A 19988-nucleotide genomic window follows, 5' to 3' on the forward strand; every position below is an offset into this window, starting at 1 on the left:
CCAAAACAGTGGGCCAGATCCCCCTGCTGGCCTCTATTTGAATTGCAAAATAATCCAGATAGACCAGTGGTTCTTAAACTGGGTTCGATCGAACCCTAGGGCAGTGGTTCTCAACCTTTTTTCAGTGATGTACCCCCTGTGAACATTTTTTTAGTTCAAGTACCCCCTAATCCAGTGGTTCTCAAATGGGGGTACGTGTACCCCTGGGGTTACTTGAAGGTATGCCAAAGGGTATGTGAGATTTTTTTAAAACATTCTAAAAGTAGCAACAATTCAAAAATCCTTTGTAAATATATTTATTGAATAATACTTCAACAAAATATGAATGTAAGTTCATAAACTGTGAAAAGAAATACAACAATGCAATATTCAGTGTTAACAGCTAGATTTTTTGTGGACCTGTTTCATAAATATTGATGTCAAAGATTTTTTTTTTGTGAAGAAATGTTTAGAATGAAGTTGATGAATCCAGATGGATCTCTATTACAATCCCCAAAGAAGGCACTTTAAGTTGATGATTACTTCTATGTGTAGAAATCTTTATTTATGATTGAATCACCTGTTTATTTTTCAACAAGTTTTTAGTTTTTTATTCTTTTTTTTCCCCAAATAGTTCAAGAAAGACCACTACAAATGAGAAATATTTTGCACTGTTATACAATTGAATAAATCAGAAACTGATGACGTAGTGCTGTATTTTGGGGCGGTAGAGCTCGGTTGTTAAAGTGGCCGTGCCAGCAACTTGAGCGTTGCAGGTTCGATACCCGCTAGCACCATCCTAGTCACTGCCGTTGTGTCCTTGGGCAAGACACTTAACCCACCTGCTCCCAGTGCCACCCACACTGGTTTAAATGTAACTTAGATATTTGGTTTCACAATGTAAAGCACTTTGAGTCACTTGAGAAAAGTGCTGTATATTTATAATTCACTTCACTTCACCTACTGTAATGGAGTGTGGACCGAGATGGATCCCTACTCTATATTCTTTTATTCAACCCAGTGTTTTTTAAATATGTATACCGTATTTCCTTGAATTACCGCCGGGCATATAGTTTGTGCCTGCCTTGAATTACTGCCGGATCAAACTCTCTTCGCAAAATAATTAGCGCATGCTTAGTATTACTGCCGGGTCAAACTCCTGACGTCACGAGTGACACTCACCCTGTCATCATTTTCAAAATGGAGGAGGCTGATTTCAATACCAATAATTTGAAATCTCATAAAAGGAAGAAGATGAACAACTATTCAGTAGGATTATGAGATGCGATGCAAGTGTAAGCCACTGTGACACTATTGTTTTTTTTTATTTTTGTAAATGTCTAATGATAAGGTCAATGAGGGATTTTTAATCACTGCTATGCTGAAATTATAATTAATATTGATACTGTTGAAAATATTCATTTTTTCACTACTTTTGGTTCGTTCTGTGTCGAGTTTGTGTCTCCTCAATTGCTCTTTTTATTGCAGTTCTCAGTGTTGCTGGGTCAGGTTTGGTTTTGGAATTGGATTGCATTGTTATGGTATTGCTGTGTATTTTTTTGCTGGATTGATTAAAAAATAAATAAATGAAAAACGATTTTTTAAAAATGAGAATCGATTCTACAACGTGAGAATCGCGATTCAAATTCGAATAGATTTTTTCCCACACCCCTAGCAGTTACATTTGTTTTTTTCTGCATTCACATACAATTTGTACCGAAATTTGCATTTTCTAGGTTTTTTTCCATATAGTAGAACTGGTTTTGAAGGTGTAAACTACCAAAATGTCCCCGCATCATTTGATTTGTCTGTCTCTGGCCCTCAGTGGAAAAAGTTTGGGCGGTCCTGGCATAAACAATCCGATGATGTCTTGTTCCCAGTGAGCCAGCAGACGCATGTCGCGGATCAGGACCACCCTGGACAACGTCACCAAAGCAGTAGGAAGCAAAGACCTCATTTCCAAGTTCTCCCGACACAGGCCAGTTGCTGTTGACGGCACCCATGCAGAAAAAGTTATGTCCAAAACCCACAAGGACCCGAATGTATTGCCACCACCTGAAGCTGCCGTGGAAGAAAAACACACAGCAGAAGGCCAGGTTGAAGAGAAGCCTTTTGTCGCCGCGAAAAAGTCAACCTCAGCCTCTGAGACATCAAAGCAAACAATGCAGCTGTTCCACCCCTCTGGGCTTTCAACAAGCATGGATGAGACCTACAAGACGTTGGCCCAGCACATTAACATTTACTTTGGCATGGGGGAAGACGGTGACAGCAGGCCCCAGAAGCACAGTGATCCCAAACCTCAAAAACCTGCAGACCGCATTCCAGTTTTATCTCCAGCGGCAGCACCCAAAAGCACTGAAGCGCCTCCTCCAGCAGAAAGCACAGCTCCACCCGTCCCAAGTTCCACTAAAAAAGGATTCTCCCACTATCTCTCTTACCCTCGCCCGAGCGTTCAGGCTTTCGTGGGTAACTACATCGCTCCGCTGGTGCCCAAATTCCGAGGCGATTCCAAAAGCGTCGAGAAAAAACAGCTACCGACAGCCAGTGTGGAGGAAGTGAAGACAGAGAGGGAAGAAGAGAAGGCAGATGAAGTCAAGCAGCAGCAGCTTTTGGCTCAAAGAGAGAAGGTATGTCAGCTCCAATGAAGAACAAGTGCACCTATCTGTTGTGATTATTAACACCAGCTTGTCTGTGCAGATAATAGCCAGGGCCAGTGTGGACAACAGAACCAGAGGCCTCGTGAAAGGCCTGCAGAGAGTTGCTGAAATCGGGCTCCTCACCAGTCGTGTGGAGGAGCTCAGCTTTCATCTGCTGGAGTTCCCTGAAACACGAGGCGTGGCCATCAAGGTGAGAAGTAGAGAGGTCCGATAATATCGGACTGACAATGTTATTGGCCGATGAATGCTTTAAAATGTAACATGGGAAATTATCGATATCTGTTTCAAAAAGTAAAATTTTTGACTTTTTAAAACGCCGCTGTACGGAGTGGTACACGGACGTTGCGAGAAGTACAGAGCGCCAATAAGGCTTAAAGGCACTACCTTTGCGTGCCGGCCCAATCACATAATATCTACGGCTTTTCACACACACAAGTGAATGCAAGGCATACTTGGTCAACAGCCATACAGGTCACACTGAGTGAGGGTGACCGTATAAACAACTTTAACACTGTTACAACAGTGGTTCTTAACCTGGGTTCGATCGAACCCTAGGGGTTTGGTGAGTCAGCCTCGGTTTCGGCGGAGCCTCTGCCACGGAGGCTAAGACAGGTCAGACTTATTGTGTAAATAAAAACTTCTTCCTATCGCCGTACTATGGATACCCCCAAACAATGTTCCCTCTTTTTGATTGATCGATTGAAATTTTTACTAGTAGATTGCAAAGGAAGAGAATACATTATATGAAACGGTACAGTTCCGTACAATTGACCACTAAATGGTAACACCTGAATAAGTTTTTCAACTTGTTTAAGTCGGGGCCCACGTTAATCAATTCATGGTAAGGTGTGTAATTTGTTGTGAGTTCATGCACTGTTTTGGTTTTGTTCTTTGAACAAGGTGATTTTCATGCACAGTTCATTTTGTGCACCAAACATATGACTTTTTCTTAAGTTTGGAAAAGAAAACATTTTATTTTTCACTAAAGAAGGGTTCGGTGAATGCGCATGTGAAACTGGTGGGGTTCGGTACCCCCAACAAGGTTAAGAACCACTGTGTTTCAAATATGCGCCACACTGTGAACCCACACCAAACAAGAATGACAAACACATTTCGGGAGAACATCTGCACCGTAACACAACATAAACACAACAGAACAAATACCCAGAACCCCTTACACCACTAACTTCTCCGGGACGCTACAATATACACCCCCTGCTACCCCCTAGCCCCCTTGCCGCCCACCTTAACCCCGCATCCCCCAACCCCGCCCACCTCAACCTCCTCATGCCCTCTCAGGGAAAGTCTGTCCCAAATTCCAAGCTGCTGTTTTGAGGCATGTTAAAACAAAATAATGCACCTTCAATAATAAATATGGCAGTGCCATGTTGGCATTTTTTTCCATAACTTGAGTTGATTTATTTTGGAAAAACTTGTTACATTTTTTAATGCATCCAGCGGGGCATCACAACAGAATTAGGCTTAAAAATGTGTTAATTCCACGACTGTATATAACGGTATCGGTTGATATTGGAATCTGTTATTAAGGGGTGGACAATATCGATATCAGCAAAAAAGCCATTATCGGACATCTTAAGTGACAAGTAATCTCAGAGAATTAGGGCTGCACGATTAATCGACATCAGATCAACGTAGAGGTTTTTATTAGTGCAATAACATAACCGCCCTCACCGGCATTTGACTGATTGACATGTTCACCAATAAGAATTGTTAAACCTCCTGTTTCTTCGTCTCCCGCTTCCAACAAGGAGAAGGAGGTCTCACTCTTTGCATCGCTCTCAGCACCTGAGCGCGTTTATTTAACGGTAATATTAATTGAATGCAGTGAGCCTTCTTTTCAGTCTTTCACAAACTTTTGTCTCTGTGGGCGAAGGGGGTGACGGCAGTTTTACACACACAGGAAGCACAGACAGACAGTTTCCCAACTCGGGACTCGCTAGTAAGAAGTGCCATAAAGTAACACAAATAGAAAGGAAATAAATATGATTACAAAGCCAAATGTCCTTTTCCAGTAGTATGTCAGCTTCAAATAGGATGGGCAACATGAGCCCCTCAACATGATCACGCGATGGAAATGCACTTTAAGATTTTCAATATTTATTTAAGTACAAGTTTTGCATGCAGAAATGAGAGTCCATTTATATATATATATTTTTTATTTATTTTGGATAAAAAAGGTATTTATTTACCTTTCAATTAAAGTACAATGCTAAACCATTCTACTGTAATTAAAGTTTTTTATCTTTTCGAAAGATTACTTGCTTTATTGTACAGTACAGGCCACAATTTTGGACACGCCTTCTCATTTCAATGCATTTTCTTTATTTTCATGACTATTTACATTGTAGATTGTCACTGAAGGCATCACAACTATGACACCTGTGAAGCCTCTTGAAACTCATCGAGAGAATGCCAAGAGTGTGCAAAATAGTAAAAAGAGCAAAGAGGGGCTATTATGAAGAAACTAAAATATAAAACGTGTTTTCAGTTATTACACGTTGCATCAGGGCAAGGAAAAACTCGACCCAATGGGACAATGAGAAACCTTGGAGGGGACCGCGGATGTGGGGACTATGTGTTCATTCATAGTTGTGATGCCTTCAGTGACAATCTACAATGAAATAGTCATGAAAATAAAGAAAACACATTGAATGAGAAGGTGTGTCCAAACTTTTGGCTTGTACTGTTGATTACATTATAATCACTGTGAAGTTGTTTTAATCAAACAATGTCTTTACTTTAAGAGCATGATGTTGCTCTGAGTATGTCTGCATAAAAACAAACATTTTTAAAAGTAAATTATTACATATTGAGACAAGAATATGTTTATCGATCGTCCAAAAGTAACATGTATTTCTGTTATTTTGGCAGTTTTATGCATGTTTCTGTATAAAATTTATCACAAATCGAATAAAATAAATAATAAATAAATAAATAATACTAAATAAATAAATAAATAAATAATAAATACAAATAGAAACAAACATTTTTAAAAGTAATTTGTTACATATTGAGACAAGAATATGTTTATTGATCGTCTAAAGGTAACATGTCTTTCTGTTATTTTGGCAGTTTTATGCATGTTTCTGTATAAAATATATCACAAATCGAATAAAATAAATAATAAATAAATAAATAATAATAAATAAATAAAAATAAAAACAAACATTTTTAAAAGTAAATTATTACATATTGAGACAAGAATATGTTTATTGATCGTCTAAAGGTAACATGTCTTTCTGTTATTTTGGCAGTTTTATGCATGTTTCTGTATAAAATATATCACAAATCGAATAAAATAAATAATAAATAAATAAATAATACTAAATAAATAAATAACTAATAAATACAAATAAAACAAACATTTTTAAAAGTAAATTATTACACATTGAGACAAGAATATGTTTATTGATCGTCTAAAGGTAACATGTCTTTCTGTTATTTTGGCAGTTTTATGCATGTTTCTGTATAAAATATATCACAAATCGAATCGCAATTTTGTCGAGAAAAATTGCAAAGAAGTTTTTTCCCTCAAAATCTTGCAGCCCTACTTGTTTTTAATTTGCTCCCAACTGTTATGTTTCTTCGCCACGCAGGAGAAGGCGGTACCCTGCCTGCTGCGCTTGCGCCAGGCCACCGACCACCGCCTCCAGGCTGCTGTGAGAGAGGCGCTCGCTCTGATTGGCTACACAGATCCAGTCAAAGGCAGGGGAATTCGAGTGCTGGCCATTGATGGAGGGGGGACAAGGTAAACTAATCTTTGGTATTTTAACTTTAACTGCTGTAATTAATTAGCGAGGAGCGATCACGTTACAATCATTCTATGTTGGGACCAAAATCATGCCGTTTCCTTGCCCACGTCTTCCAGTCGTGCCAAAGCAGGGGTTGTGTTCCAGTCTGCTTACCTTAGCCCAGTGGTTCTCAAATGGGGGTACGTGTACCCCTGGGGGTACTTGAAGGTATGCCAAGGGGTACGTGAGATTTTTCAGAAATATTCTAAAAATAGCAACAATTCAAAAATCCTTTATAAATATATTTATTTAATAATACTTCAACAAAATATGAATGTAAGTTCATAAACAGTGGAAAAAATATACAACAATGCAATATTCAGTGTTGACAGCTAGATTTTTTTGTGGACATGTTCCATAAATTTGTGGACATGTTCCATAAAGATTTCTTTTTTTGTGAAGAAATGTTTAGAATGAAGTTGATGAATCCAGATGGATCTCTATTACAATCCCCAAAGAGGGCACTTTAAGTGGATGATTGCTTCTATCTGTAGAAATCTTTATTTTGAATTGAATAACTTGTTTATTTTTCAACAAGTGTTTAGTTATTTTTATATCTTTTTATCCAAATAGTTCAAGAAAGACCACTACAAATGAGCAATATTTTGCACTGTTATACAATTTAATAAATCAGAAACTGATGACATAGTGTATTTTACTTCTTTATTTATTTTTTTACTATCTTTATCTTTTTCAACCAAAAAGGCTTTGCTCTGATTAGGGGGTACTTGAATTAAAAAAATATTCACAGGGGGTACCTCACTGAAAAAAGGTAGAGAACCACTGACCTAACTAGCTTATGCAGCTATATTGACATATTGAGTCGGTGAGCAGCTGCATCGCCTCTGAGTTGGTGAAAGTTCATTCTAAAACAATGGTAAATAAATGGTAAATGGGTTGTACTTGTATAGCGCTTTTCTACCTTCAAGGTACTCAAAGCGCTTTGACACTACTTCCACATTCACCCATACATTCACACACTGATGGAGGGAGCTGCCATGCGAGGCGCTAACCAGCACCCATCAGGAGCAAGGGTGAAGTGTCTTGCTCAAGGACACAACGAACGTGACGAGGTTGGTACTAGGTGGGGATTGAACCAGGGACCCTCGGGTTGCGCACGGCCACTGCGCCATGCCGTCCCTAATAATGCCACTCACCTGGATAGAAGGATGTGTCAATAAATCGAGCAGATCGTCGAAACTGATGACATAGTGCTGTATTTTACTTATTTATCATTTTTTTTCAACGAAAAATGCTTTGCTCTGATTAGGGGGTACTTGAATTACAAAAATGTTCACAGGGGGTATCTCACTGAAAAAAGGTTGAGAACCACTGACCTAACTAGCTTATGCAGCTATATTGACATATTGGTGAGCAGCTGCATCGCCTCTGAGTTGGTGAAAGTTAATTCTAAATAATGGTAAATAAATGGTAAATGGGTTGTAGCGCTTTTCTACCTTCAAGGTACTCAAAGCGCTTTGACACTACTTCCACATTTACCCATACATTCACACACTGATGGAGGGAGCTGCCATGCAAGGCGCTAACCAGCACCCATCAGTAGCAAGGGTGAAGTGTCTTTGCTCAAGGACACAACGAACATGACGAGATTGGTACTAGGTGGGGATTGAACCAGGGACCCTCGGGTTGAGCACGGCCACTCTTCCACTGCGCCACGCCGCCCCTAATAATGGCATTCACCTGGATAGAAGGATGTGGCAATAAATACATAGTGCTGTATTTTACTTCTTTATCTCTTTTTTTCAACCAAAAATGCTTTGCTCTGATTAGAGGGTACTTGAATTAAAAAATGTTCACAGGGGGTACATCACTGAAAAAAGGTTGAGAACCCTTGCCATAGCCTACAAAGTTGTTTTTAACGCTTAGTATTTTCCTGACCTACATGTGTGGTTTTTCACATTTTTCAGTCTGCTCCCAGGCTTCATCACATTCGTCCTTTTTTATGAATTTGCCAATCAATTGGCTCAGAGGTTTTTGTAAAAAAAATTTTGATTTTTGTTTATTATTGCCTTTTTTAGCCAATCACAAACACCATTCCACTGTGGCTGACACTGTATGTATTTTTGGTCACCACGGCTCCACTCAATTAATGATAAACACTTTTGATCCCTGGAGAACGAGGCTAAACATGTTACACATAGCAAGCCAGGAGCAGGCATGCTAATATCGAAGCTATACTCCTTACTAGCTTTAAACACCGGCAAGAAATAAATGCTTAGTAAAGTTAAAAAAGTGTAGATGAAACCGCGTTACAGCACAAAGTAACCAGTTATTAATAGGAAATTAACAACTGCAGTGCAGGCCAAAAGTTAGGACACACCTTCTCATTTCAATTGGTTTGCTTTATTTTCATGACTAGATTGTCACTGAAGGCATCGAAACTATGACACTTGTGAAGTGAAAAGCCTTTCAGGTGGCTACCTCTCGAAGCTCATGGAGAGAATGCCAAGAGTGTGCAAAGCAGTAATCAGTGCAATGGGTGGCTATTTTGAAGAAACTAGAACAGGGGTCGGGAACCTTTTTGGCTGAGAGAGCCAAGAATCCAAATATTTTAAAATGTATTTCCGTAAGAGCCATATCATTATTTTTTTAACACTGAACACAACTAAACATGTGCATTTTTAAGTAAGACCAACATTTCTAAAGTATAATAGGTCTCTTATTCTTTGTCATAACATTTTTATTCTGAAGCTAACTGTGGAGGGGGCGTGGCCTGCGGGCCTGCAGCGAAGCAGGGAGTTGCCAGGACCGGCCTCGAAATCAGCGACAGTTGCGTGGAAGGCCCACCTGGGCCTTGTTATCTAATCGCCTGTCGCTCTGTTATAAGCAGCAGCCAGGAGGAGAGACAGGGTTGGGGCTGGAGCCAGAGTGTGAGCAAGAACGAAAGAGAAAAAGACAATTGCTGGAAAGCAACTAAGAGACTTATTGAAAAAAACAACAATATTGTAACCCTTGAACAGTCTCTCATGTCGGTGCTTGGTGGTCTGAAGAACCCCAAGGAGGGCAAGTCCCACACTAACCAATAATAAATAAGTAATTTCTTACCATTAACACAACTTCTTGAACAGGTGCGGTACAAAAAAACGGATGGATGGATTAAAAATGCACGAGAATTTTTTATATTTTGAACATTATTTTTAACACTGTGATTATAAGTGGAATTATTCATTACTTATCGTGTTAAGCAATGTCAGCTCAGATTTATCCGAGAGCCAGATGCAGTCATCAAAAGAGCCACATCTGGCTCTAGAGCCATAGGTTCCCTACCCCTGAACTAGAATATAAAACATGTTTTCAGTTATTTCACCTTCTCTTTGTTAAGTACATGTGTTCATTCATAGTTGTGATGCCTTCAGTGACAATCTACAATGTTAAATAGTCATGAAAATAAAGAAAACTTATTGAATGAGAAGGTCTGTCCAGACTTTTTTTGCCTGTACTGTAGTTAAATACGTTTGGTGTGTCAGCATTGTTGCAAATTAGTGGTTTCAATACCAAGGGTAGTACCGGTATTTATTTGATAAGTTAAATATTTTTATTTTGTTAAAAATATTTTAGTAATGTTTTCGTTCATGTTTACAAGCTCAGGGAATAATTTCCTGCACACAGCAGGACTTTGAGGGCAAACATTTAAATAGGTAGCAGATAGTAATTTTTGCTTTTCTTTAGTTGTTTTGTGCTTTGTTTTGCTCAAACAATTGTATGTAATAAAAGATAAGGAACTAGTTTAAATATTGTATTGATTAGGGATGCACCGATTAATCGGTAACCGAATATATTCGGCCGAATATGGCAAAAAAAAGCCACATTCGGCCTTCGGTGGAATCAGTTAAAAACAATGCCGAATAGTGGCGTGTGACGCAATTTTTTGACGCGGTGACGCAATCAACCAACGTGCAGTGACGCGGTGACGTTGGGATATGTTGTGTACCTGTATAAGTGTATGAGGTTACAAGCACACACTTATTGAGATTTAGTGGGGCCTCTGTTTACATTATTAGCCTGTTGTGTAGGCTACCTGTATAAGTGTATGAGGTCACAAGCACACACTTAATTGAGATTTACTTGAGCCTTCTGTTTACATTATTAGCATATCTACTGTGGCTAAGCAGACTTTTGCCAAAAGGACAATAATTCATTTGTTGTGGGTTTATCCACTTTAATGCACTTTATTTTTTTTTTGAATGCATGTTTTGTTTGAAGGCCTAATATAAATGAAACACTTTGTGCTTTTTTTGAAAAGCAAAGGCTACTGGAATATTAAAAAAATGTCAATATTCAATAAAAAATTACTTTCTTTGAAAAACGTGTAAATATTTATTCTAGGCTATTTATGCAATATTTAAAAAATTGTGAAAAACTTCATTCATTATTCGGTATTTGGCCAAGCGTTTAAATTTTATTCGGCTTCGGCTTCGGCCACAAATTTTTATTTCAATGCATCCCTAGTATTGATGTTATTATACTGTTAATAAGACTCACCATAAATACAAACCCCGTTTTCATATGAGTTGGGAAATTGTGTTAGATGTAAATATAAACAGAATACAATGATTTGCAAATCCTTTTCAACCCATATTCAGTTGAATATGCTACAAAGACAACATATTTGATGTTCAAACTGATCAACATTTTTTTTTGTGCAAATAATCATTAACTTTAGAATTTGATGCCAGCAACACGTGACATAGAAGTTGGGAAAGGTGGCACTAAATACTGATAAAGTTGATGAATGCTCATCAAACACTTATTGGGACCATCCCACAGGTGTGCAGGCTAATTTGGAACAGGTGGGTGCCATGATTGGCTATAAAAACAGCTTCACAAACAATGCTCAGTCTTTCACAAGAAAGGATGGGGCGAGGGTCACCAATTTGTAAGCAAACAGTTTAAGAACAATGTTTCTCAAAGAAAAATTGCAAGAAAATTAGGGATTTCAACATCTACGCTCCATAATATCATCAAAAGGTTCAGAGAATCTGGAGAAATCACTCCACGTAAGCGGCATGGCCGGAAACCAACATTGAATGATCGTTATCTTCGATCCCTCAGATGGGACTGTATCAAAAACCGACATCAATCTCTAAAGGATATCACACAGTATCCTAATTGGCAGAATAGAACCCTGATGGGAACATCCCTAGTTTTATTGGTAAACATCAATCAATCAATCAATGTTTACTTATATAGCCCTAAATCACTACAATGTTGCTGGTTTCAGAGGATTACTGGCTCTGCAGACTCTTCACAAACTGCAGAACCTGACTGGAAAACGAATCCACCAGCTCTTCGACTACATCTGCGGAGTCAGCACAGGTAAGACGTCATCATCCTGATATGCAGGGAAAAAAAAGGACCCAACGAGTCTCTTCTTTCGCCTTAGGTGCCATCTTGGCGTTCATGCTGGGGATTTTTCAGATCCCCCTCGATGAGTGCGAGCAGATATACAGGAAGTTGGGCTCGGATGTTTTCAAGCAGAATGTTATCGTGGGGGCCGTCAAGATGGGCTGGAGCCATGCTTTCTATGACAGTGAAATATGGGAAAGCATCCTCAAGTTAGATCTTATTCCATACAATTTTTAAAAATTCAAAATAAGACGTGTACTAAATATATTTCTTTCTTCAGGGAATATGTGGGTGATGGACGCTTGATAGAAAGTGCCAGAGATCCCAACTGTCCCAAAGTAGGCCACACATCCCAGCTGATCCCTCATTTGGTTTTTTGTGGCGTCGCCTCTCAGCATCCGACATTTCCACCAGGTGTCAGCAGTGAGCACAGTCGTGAACCGGGGTCTCCCCCTGAAGGCCTACGTGTTCCGGAACTACAGGCTCATGCCAGGAGTGAGGTCGCACTACCACGGAGACTGCAAATACAAAATGTGGCAGGCCATCAGGGCCTCGTCTGCGGCGCCGGGCTACTTCCAGGAATTTGTGCTGGAAAAAGACCTCCATCAGGTATGACACCTTCCACTGTCTTTTTTTCCCGATGTGAATAAAGGGAATGGTTGAAACCAGCACACGCACCATGTCAGACAGCTAGCGTAGAATTGTATCTTGGAACTGAACACTTATCGTGGTTTCCGCGGTTCATTAAAAACCATTGAAAGTCATTGAATTAGATTTTGTGAAAATTAAGGGCTTAAATGGCATTAAAACATTAAATATGATGTTGACAGGAATTAAAAAAATATTAATTTGCCACGGCGTGGCGCAGTGGGAGAGTGGCCGTCCGCAACCCGAGGGTCCCTGGTTCAAATCCCACCTAGTACCAACCTCGTCATGTCCGTTGTGTCCTGAGCAACACACTTCACCCTTGCTCCTGATGGGCGCTGGTTGGGGCCTTGCATGGCAGCTCCCTCCATCAGTGTGTGAATGTGTGTGTGAATGGGTAAATGTGGAAGTAGTGTCAAAGCGCTTTGAGTACCTTGAAGGTAAAAAAGCGCTATACAAGTACAACCCATTTATCATTTATCATAATTGGCAACGAAAAGACAACAAAACAACCCGCCTGACCCAGTTTTTTCCAAAGGGGCAAACAAATTGCACTTCAAGATGTTCAGTATTTATTGAAGTGCAATTTTTGCTCAGAGTCCATTTGAACTTGTTTACCTATTTAGGATATTTTAGTTATTGACCTTCCAATTACAATGGTAGAAATACTACAGTGATGAATTTGTTTGAAATATTTACTTGCAGTGTTATTATCATATATTATAATTAAATTATTGCTTAGTTCAGCCACAGTTAATTTAAATGTTCAATTGTTTAACATTTAAATTGTCAAATGCTTACAATTTTATCAATCAATCAATCAATCAATCAATCAATGTTTATTTATATAGCCCCAAATCACAAATGTCTCAAAGGACTGCACAAATCATTACGACTGCAACATCCTCGGAAGAACCCACAAAAGGGCAAGGAAAACTCACACCCAGTGGGCAGGGAGAATTCACATCCAGTGGGACGCCAGTGACAATGCTGACTATGAGAAACCTTGGAGAGGACCTCAGATGTGGGCAACCACCCCCCCCCTCTAGGGGACCGAAAGCAATGGATGTCGAGCGGGTCTAACATGATACTGTGAAAGTTCAATCCATAGTGGCTCCAACACAGCCGCGAGAGTTCGGTTCAAGCGGATCCAAGACAGCAGCGAGAGTCCCGTCCACAGGAAACCATCTCAAGCGGAGGCGGATCAGCAGCGTAGAGATGTCCCCAACCGATACAGGCAAGCGGTCCATCCTGGGTCTATATCTATATAGACATAGCTCGGTTGGTAGAGTGACCGTGCCAGCAACTTGAGGCTTGCAGGTTCAATTCCCACTTCCGCCATTCTAGTCACTGCTGTTGTGTCCTTGGGCAAGGCACTTTACCCACCTGCTCCCAGTGCCACCCACACTGGTTTAAATGTAACTTAAATATTGGGTTTCACTATGTAAAGCGCTTTGAGTCACTAGAGAAAAAGCGCTATATAAATATAATTCACTTCACTTCACCTGTTTTTTTTCACTATAAATACTAACAGCCTACAGTAGGAAATGGGCATTAAAATGGTTTTAAGTTGCATTTAAAAACATTAAATTAGATATACTGTTACCTGCAGAAACCTTGACTATAACAGTGGTTGCCAACCTTTTGCAGCCTCCAGTGATGCTCCTGACCTAATTTTAATCTAATGTTATTGTCATGTACCTGTGTATAAAACAAAAGGACAGTAAAATATCAAATGAAAACACTTCATAATACAAATCAATACTAACTCACTATCAGTGAGTGCCTGGAGTTTGTTCTCCAAAGAGAAGTTGAAGTGATTTGATGTGCATTAGCGACTGGCACAATGCGTTTTTACCCTCCATTTTGCAACCGATTCTTGTTTTGCTGTAGATTTTTACCAAAAATACGAAAGTAATTGAAGTTCAATAGCAATTAATTTTTTTAATTAAATGAACATCATCCGTTTCTTCTTCGCAGTACGGTTCTTTACACTCACTTTCTTCCTGCTCACGGCTGGATAAAAAATTAATTTTGATCTCTAGCTACAAGCTATTGTTAGTCAGTAAGGTTCACTGTAGCATTTTCCTACTCAGTGGTTAGAGTGTCCGCTCTGAGATCGGTAGGTTGTCAATCAATCAATCAATGTTTATTTATATAGCCCCAAATCACAAATGTCTCAAAGGACTGCACAAATCATTACGACTACAACATCCTCGGAAGAACCCACAAAAGGGCAAGGAAAACTCACACCCAGTGGGCAGGGAGAATTCACATCCAGTGGGACGCCAGTGAAAATGCTGACTATGAGAAACCTTGGAGAGGACCTCAGATGTGGGCAACCCCCCCCCCCCCTCTAGGGGACCGAAAGCAATGGATGTCGAGCGGGTCTAACATGATACTGTGAAAGTTCAATCCATAGTGGCTCCAACACAGCCGCGAGAGTTCAGTTCAAGCGGATCCAAGACAGCAGCGAGAGTCCCGTCCACAGGAAACCATCTCAAGCGGATCAGCAGCGTAGAGATGTCCCCAACCGATACAGGCGAGCGGTCCATCCTGGGTCCCGACGAGCGGTCCATCCTGGGTCTCGACTCTGGACAGCCAGTACTTCATCCATGGTCATCGGACCGGACCCCCTCCACAAGGGAGGGGGGGACAGGAGAAAGAAAAGAAGCGGCAGATCAACTGGTCTAAAAAGGAGGTCTATTTAAAGGCTAGAGTATACAGATGAGTTTTAAGGTGAGACTTAAATGCTTCTACTGAGGTTGTGAGTTCAAACCCCGGCTGAGTCATACCAAAGACTATAAAAAAGGGCACCCATTACCTCCCTGCTTGGCACTCAGCATCAAGGGTTGGAATTGGGGGTTAAATCACTAAAAATGATTCCCCGGCACGGCACCACTGCTGCTGCTCACTGCTCCCCTCACCTCCCACGATGTGATTAAGGGTGATGGGTCAAATGCAGAGAATAATTTCGCCACACCAAGAGTGTGTGTGACAATCATTGGTACTTTAACTTTAACTAGTGGCAAGGATGCTTGTAACTTACATTTTTACTTGTAACCTGACTTTTCAAGTGTGGAAGGCATTGCATTTTTTCCACAGGGGTCCCTGCCAAAAATGTATTCTGTCCTGGGAGTACGCATGCTTGTTAAAGCTGCATTGCTGGGGCTTCTTCTGTCCACAACTGATTACTACGTGTGAGACAAACACTTATATTTGTGGTTATTGCAGGATATGTTAGAAATTATTGAAGACTTGATTGTGTCCGAAAATTGAAAGAGTTGGTCATTTCTAAGGTATTGATGAAATTTAAAAGGACTTTTATTGATTCAATGTTGATGTTCTAAAATCTTTTTCTTTCTTGTTTACCATATTGACTTAATAAAGTTTTTGGATGTATTCATTAAATCAATGTATTATTTGTTGCCATAAAGGGATTCAAAGTAATATTTTGATATTGACACATCTCATTTGTGCATAAATGACTAATCTCACTTTAGGAGAAGCACAGATGAGATTGGTCAATATCAAAATATTACTTTGAATCACGTTTTGGCAACCACCGTGTTGTCGCTCGGGGTTGATTACAGCTTTTTACATGGTACTTCAATGCGTAACCAGTACACCATGTACTTTATTATCACATACAGTACAGGCCAAAAGTTTGAACACACCTTCTTATGCAATGTGTTTTCTTTGTTCTCATGACTATTTACATTGTAGATTGTCACTGAAGGCATCAAAACTGAATAAACACATGTGGAGTGATGCACTTAAGGAAGCCACCCTTTGCTTTGATTACTGCTTTGCACACTCTTGGCATTCTCTCGATGAGCTTCAAGAGGTAGTCACCTGAAATGGTTTTCACTTCACAGGTGTCATAGTTTTGATGCCTTCAGTGACAATCTACAATGTAAATAGCCATGAAAATTAAAAAAAACTTATTGAAATGAGAAAGTGTGTGCAAACTTTTGGTCTGTACTGTATGTAACTCTCCTAAAGGTAATCTAATAATGTATGCACAGATAAAATGTGTCAATATCAAAATATTACATTGAATCACTTTTGGGCAACCATTAAGTTGTCGTTTGGGGTTGATTACAGCTTTTTAAAGGGTATTTTATTGTGTAACCAGTACAGTATGTACTTGATTAGTGTATCTGTAACTCTCTTAAGGGTAATCTATACTAATGTATGCACAGATGTGATGTGTCAATATTCAAATATTACATTCAATGCAACCAACCAATTTATTGATATGTATTATATGCATGAACAAATAAGAGTTGATATTGTATTTAGCTTCTAAACAAGAGGGAATTGGTGGATTAGCACAACTGCTAATCCACCAGCAAGGTGGCTGCTGGTATAATTTGGGCTGAATTTTGCTTTTTTGTCCATCCATTACCCTCATTGGCTTGAGTGAGAAAGCTCGTTAACGTAGTTCGTCTTTTCTTTAGGCGTCTTTGAACCCCAAAGAAAAATCTAATAAATTGATTGTATATAAGGGATGCACCGATTAATCGGTAACCGAATATATTCGGCCGAATATGGCAAAAAAAGCCACATTCGGCCTTCGGGGGATTGAGTTAAAAACAAGGCCGAATAGTGGCGTGTGACGCAATTTTTTGACGCGGTGACGCAATCAACCAACGTGCAGTGACGCGGTGACGTTGGGATATGTTGTGTACCTGTATAAGTGTATGAGGTTACAAGCACACACTTATTGAGATTTAGTGGGGCCTCTGTTTACATTATTAGCCTGTTGTGTAGGCTACCTGTATAAGTGTAAGAGGTTACAAGCACACACTTAATTGAGATTTACTTGAGCCTTCTGTTTACATTACTAGCCTGTTGTGTAGGCTACCTGTATAAGTGTAAGAGGTTACAAGCACACACTTAATTGAGATTTACTTGAGCCTTCTGTTTACATTATTAGCATATCTACTGTGGCTAAGCATACTTTTGCCAAAAGGACAATAATTCATTTGTTGTGGGTTTATCCACTTTAATGCATTTTATTTTTTTTGGAATGCATGTTTTGTTTGAAGGCCTAATATAAATGAAAAACTTTGTGCTTTTTTTGAAAAGCAAAGGCTACTGGAATATTAAAAAAATGTCAATATTCCATAAAAAAATATTTTATTTGAAAAACATGTCTAAATATTTATTCTAGGCTATTTATGCAATATAAAAAAAATTGTGAAAAACTGTATTCGGCCTTCGGCCAAGCGTTTAAATTTTATTCGGCTTCGGCTTCGGCCACAAATTTTCATTTCGGTGCATCCCTATTGTATATTATTAAATATCGATTGATTGCTTTTGGTCTATATATCGCAAGATCGAAGCCATTGTTTCCATCATAATGAGGCCAAATTAAATCATCTTTTTAAAGAGCAACAATTACGCTCAAGGCATGGTAACCTACTTAACGCAAAATTAGCCTTGTCCTTATTTTCTTTCTCTCCCCTGCTGTTTTTTCTACACCGATGCCTGTCTGCATTCTCCGGTGGCGCTGGGAAGAAGACGACGACTTGTCTGTGCTGCGCGCCACATTCCACGCGGAGCCGTTTCGTTGACAGTTTGAGGCAGCGCCGCCGACGCCCACTGCTCTCACACTCCTGCTCGAGTTTTCCGCACAAAGAGCGATGTTTGTCGGCGAGAATTCTGCCGTGACGCGACATACTGTACAAAAACACAGACAGTTCCTCCTGGCTTATTATTCAGCTGTGAAATCGTGACGCAATGACATTTTTGTTTGTTTTCCATGTTTGACCTTTCTTGGGGTCTGCCAGAAGCAGGAAGAGAGAAATGTGGAAATGACCATTAACCCTGCTTGGCACACTTGTGACTATATGTACCAACTAGCTGTAGTAAGAGCACTAACTCTGTTTGGGTCCTCTTCTAGGATGGGGGTCTCCTGATAAACAATCCCACAGCGTTGGCCATCCACGAGTGCAAGTGCCTATGGCCGAACACGCCGCTCCAGTGCGTGCTCTCTCTGGGCACTGGGCGCCACGAAACGGTGGGGAAGAACGGAACCGCCTACACCAGCCTCAAAACCAAACTCACCAACGTCATCAGCAGTGCAACAGATACTGAAGGTATGATTAAGCAAATGGCTGTTTTGCATAGTCAAATATCGAATGCAGGGGTAAATGGTAAATGGGTTGTACTTGTAAAGCAGTTTTCCACCTTTTTTTAAGGAACTCAAAGCGCTTTAACACTATTTCCACATTAACCCATTCACACACTGATGGCGGGAGCTGCCCTGCAAGGCGCTAACCAGGTCCCATCAGGAGCAAGGCTGAAGTGTCTTGCTCAAGGACACAACGGACGTGACTAGGATGGTAGAAAGTGGGGATTGAACCAGTAACCCTCAGGTTGCTGGCACGACCACTCTCCCAACTTCGCCACGCCGTCCCCGGTGTCATAAGTACTCTAATTAAGTGGTATTAAAGGTGAACTGCACTATCATTCCCAATGTTTGTGTGATAAGCACATACATGTTTTATTTGGTATGCATTCTAACTTGTAAATAAATGTTAGAAAAAGTCAGCTAACAGTGGAGGTAACGAGAGTCGCTCTATTCCGCACATAAGGCGCTCTATGAACATCCAAAAACGGCCGTCAATGTTTTACATACAGGCTGCATATGTATTGTAGTAATAGGCATTTTCATCATATTTACGTATTTTGCTCATTTTAAAGTTAAAGTTAAAGTACCAATGATTGTCACACACACAGAAGGTGTGGCGAAATTATTCTCTGCATTTGACCCATCACCCTTGCTCACCCCCTGGGAGGTGAGGGGAGCGGTGAGCAGCAGTGGTTGCTGTGCCCGGGAATAGTTGTTGGTCATTCAACTCCCAGTTCCAAACCCTGAAAGTTGAGTGTCAAGCTGGGAGGTAATGTGTCCCGTTTTTATAGTCTTTGGTATGACTCGGCCGGGGTTTGAACTCACAACCTATCGATCTCAGGGCGTACACTCTAACCACTAGGCTATTGAGTAGGTAAGCATACAGCGGCGTATTTATTTCCCATACGCATCACAATGTTCAACAAAGTATACTTTGAGACAAATTGTGATCCAGAACATTATACTTTTTAGCCTGAATATAAGGAGGATGAGCCACACGTTTTGGAAGATGTGTGCAAAACAGATCAAGCTTTAGTGAAACACCAAGCATCATGGAGCAATATTGCTAAGTGCTAAACAAGAACTACAAACATAATTAAAATATCACTTACAGTACAATGTCTGCTCTAAAACTGGTGGTTAGAGTGTCCACCCTGAGATGGGTAGGTTGTGAGTTCATACCCCGGCCGAGTCATACCAAAGACTATAAAAATGGGACTCATTACCTCCCTGCTTGGCACTCAGCAGCAAGGGTTGGAATTGGGGGTTAAATCACCAAAAATGATTCCCAGGCACGGCCACCGCTGCTGCCCACTGCTCCCCTCACCTCTCAGGGGGTGATCAGGGTGATGGGTCAAATGCAGGGAATAATTTTGCCACACCTAG

General features: G+C 40.2%; 1 protein-coding gene across 9 annotated transcripts in view; it reads left to right on the forward strand.

The window, feature by feature from the left end:
- Window positions 1-19988, forward strand: part of pnpla8 (patatin-like phospholipase domain containing 8) — a 30490-nt gene that overhangs the window by 6713 nt on the left and 3789 nt on the right. For 6 of the 9 annotated variants that reach the window (XM_061914267.1, XM_061914262.1, XM_061914260.1 and 3 more), the window contains 8 exons: window positions 1860-2606; window positions 2677-2826; window positions 6254-6405; window positions 11691-11785; window positions 11853-12024; window positions 12096-12153; window positions 12230-12424; window positions 18372-18567. In XM_061914267.1, the coding sequence (XP_061770251.1) occupies window positions 1875-2606; window positions 2677-2826; window positions 6254-6405; window positions 11691-11785; window positions 11853-12024; window positions 12096-12153; window positions 12230-12424; window positions 18372-18567 (1750 nt within the window). In that variant the 5' untranslated portion in view covers window positions 1860-1874. Of the gene's footprint in view, window positions 1-1804; window positions 2607-2676; window positions 2827-6253; window positions 6406-11690; window positions 11786-11852; window positions 12025-12095; window positions 12154-12229; window positions 12425-18371; window positions 18568-19988 lie in introns of all 9 variants that reach the window. The other 3 variants (XM_061914261.1, XM_061914257.1, XM_061914264.1) reach the window with 1 other exon arrangement.

This window comes from Nerophis ophidion, linkage group LG10, assembly GCF_033978795.1.
Source record: "Nerophis ophidion isolate RoL-2023_Sa linkage group LG10, RoL_Noph_v1.0, whole genome shotgun sequence".
Lineage (NCBI taxonomy): Eukaryota > Metazoa > Chordata > Actinopteri > Syngnathiformes > Syngnathidae > Nerophis > Nerophis ophidion.